The following is a 2,096-nucleotide window of genomic DNA, read 5'->3' on the forward strand; positions in this document are numbered from 1 at the left end:
AAAAGTTCACAAATATGGAAAAAGTTTGTGAATTTGAAAACAAAAATCATTCAATTTGAAAAAAATCATTGAATTTGAAAAAAGTTCATCAAAACTGAAAAGAGTTAATCAATTTTAAAAAAGTTCACGAACTTTATGAAAAAGTTCTGGCATTTAGCAAAAAGGAAAAAAAGAACAAAACCATTCCAGTAAAAAAGAAAAAAGAAAAACCCGAACGATCCAAGAAAAAAAAGTTCATCGACTTTGAAAAAATTCATCGATTTGAAGGAAAAGTTCATGTATTTGCAAATAATTCGTCGACATGGTCGAAGAAAAATAGAAAATGAAAAGCGAAAAAGATAAATGGGAAAAGAAAAAGGGGGAAAATAAAAGAATCAAAGATAGAAAAGGTTGTAAGTTACAAGAACCTACTCATTGGCGGGGTGGTTACACGAGCATATCGATGAGGGAGGGCGCTGGTGAAGCGCCAAATGGGAAGCGCCCGGATTAGGAGGAGCTCCCGTGTTCCCCGTTGATCTGAGGTAAGAAATGAAGTTATTAGGCCCGCACATTTCAATCAACGCATGGACTAGCCCATCATCATACCTGCAGACCAAAGCCCAGTGCACCGAGCCCACGGGGCCGTTCAACCAGCGGCAAATCGAACCACGGCCACGACCTCGTACGTATCGCCAGCCGGGGATGGCGACACCGCACCCGCCGCACCAGCACAGGTGTCGCGGCGCGCCCGACACGAGTGCTCGCATGCGTCCCACGCGGCCGCTCCAGCTCCGGCCTCCACGTAACACCATGCACCGCGCTCCTCTATAACCTCACTCCCCTCCCCTCGCTCCCTTCACTCACGCCGAGCGTGCTCCGGTAGTGCCCCTCCTTCCACACGTTCCTTCCTTCGCATGGCTGACCACCACAGAGACAGGGGCGTCCTAGGCGGCGGCGGCGCCTTCGGCGACCGCAGTGGCCACGGAGGCTACGGCAGCGACCACCACGAGCAGCACCAGCAGAAGCAGCCGGCGATGATGTGCGCGCTGAAGGCCGCGACGGCGGCCACGGCCGCCGGGTCGCTGCTGGTGCTGTCCGGGCTGATCCTGGCGGGCACCGTCATCGCGCTCACCGTGGCCACACCCGTGCTGGTCATCTTCAGCCCGGTGCTGGTGCCGGCGGCCATCGCGCTGGCGCTCATGTCCGCCGGGTTCGTGACGTCCGGCGGGCTGGGCGTGGCGGCGCTGTCCGTGTTCTCGTGGATGTACAAGTACCTCACCGGCAAGCACCCGCCGGGCGCCGACCAGCTGGACCACGCCAAGGCGCGGCTCGCGTCCAAGGCCCGCGACATCAAGGACGCCGCGCAGACCCGCATCGACCAGGCGCAGGGGGCTTGAAGAGGAGGTCCGTGCCCCGACGCGCGGCCGGTGCGTGGATGATGATGAACGATATAGCGTACGGTTGCTGATCCGTGCGCGCGTTTGATCGCCGCCGCGCCCGCCGCGCGAGCAAGTCGACGACGTTTACCACCTGTTTGTGCTATCCGACCGAGTGCGTGTTTAGACTTTTGTTGCGAACTAGTTGTCCTAGTAGTACTCTAGCAGTATGTTTCCGTGGTCGAAGTCGGGAGAGGGTCTGGATGCTGGATGTACTATGGTGTGTTCTTGTGGATGTCTGCCCGTTTATGATGAATAAATTGCCAAGTTTGGGCGAAGTGTGCAACTGTTCTTGTGGATGTCTCTTATCGCTTCTGAAATGCAGCTTGCAGAAGAGACTAGGAGTGGGCACGATCTGAACCCAGGGGCATCTCTTGTGTTTCTCTACATATATGACTAAAATTAAAATTAACTTACTACGAACTTACCAAGTGACTATGGTACAAGCATTGATCCCCTATGCAAGCATACGGTTAATTTGTTAACAAGAGATCTGATGTCCAAGAGATGGACAATAATGTAGTGCAACATAGTGTTTTTATGAAACGTTTGAAGTGAACAAACAAAGCAATGTTTTTCCTTCTTTTCTTTTCCATGAAGGAAATGCTTGTCGATGTTTCTAGTGGCTATATCGCCTTCGGGGTGATGCTGTTTCAGGGAATGACTGGATATTCTGTTGTT

General features: G+C 52.2%; 1 protein-coding gene across 1 annotated transcript; it reads left to right on the top strand.

Moving 5' to 3' along the window:
• The first annotated feature begins 827 nt into the window (after positions 1 to 827).
• Positions 828 to 1,693, top strand: LOC123049802 (oleosin 16 kDa). Its single transcript, XM_044472674.1, has one exon. The coding sequence runs from the start codon at positions 894 to 896 to the stop codon at positions 1,374 to 1,376; it is 483 nt and encodes a 160-aa protein (XP_044328609.1). The 5' UTR covers positions 828 to 893; the 3' UTR covers positions 1,377 to 1,693.
• The last annotated feature ends 403 nt before the right edge of the window (positions 1,694 to 2,096 follow it).

This window comes from Triticum aestivum, chromosome 2D (assembly GCF_018294505.1).
Source record: "Triticum aestivum cultivar Chinese Spring chromosome 2D, IWGSC CS RefSeq v2.1, whole genome shotgun sequence".
Taxonomy (NCBI): domain Eukaryota; kingdom Viridiplantae; phylum Streptophyta; class Magnoliopsida; order Poales; family Poaceae; genus Triticum; species Triticum aestivum.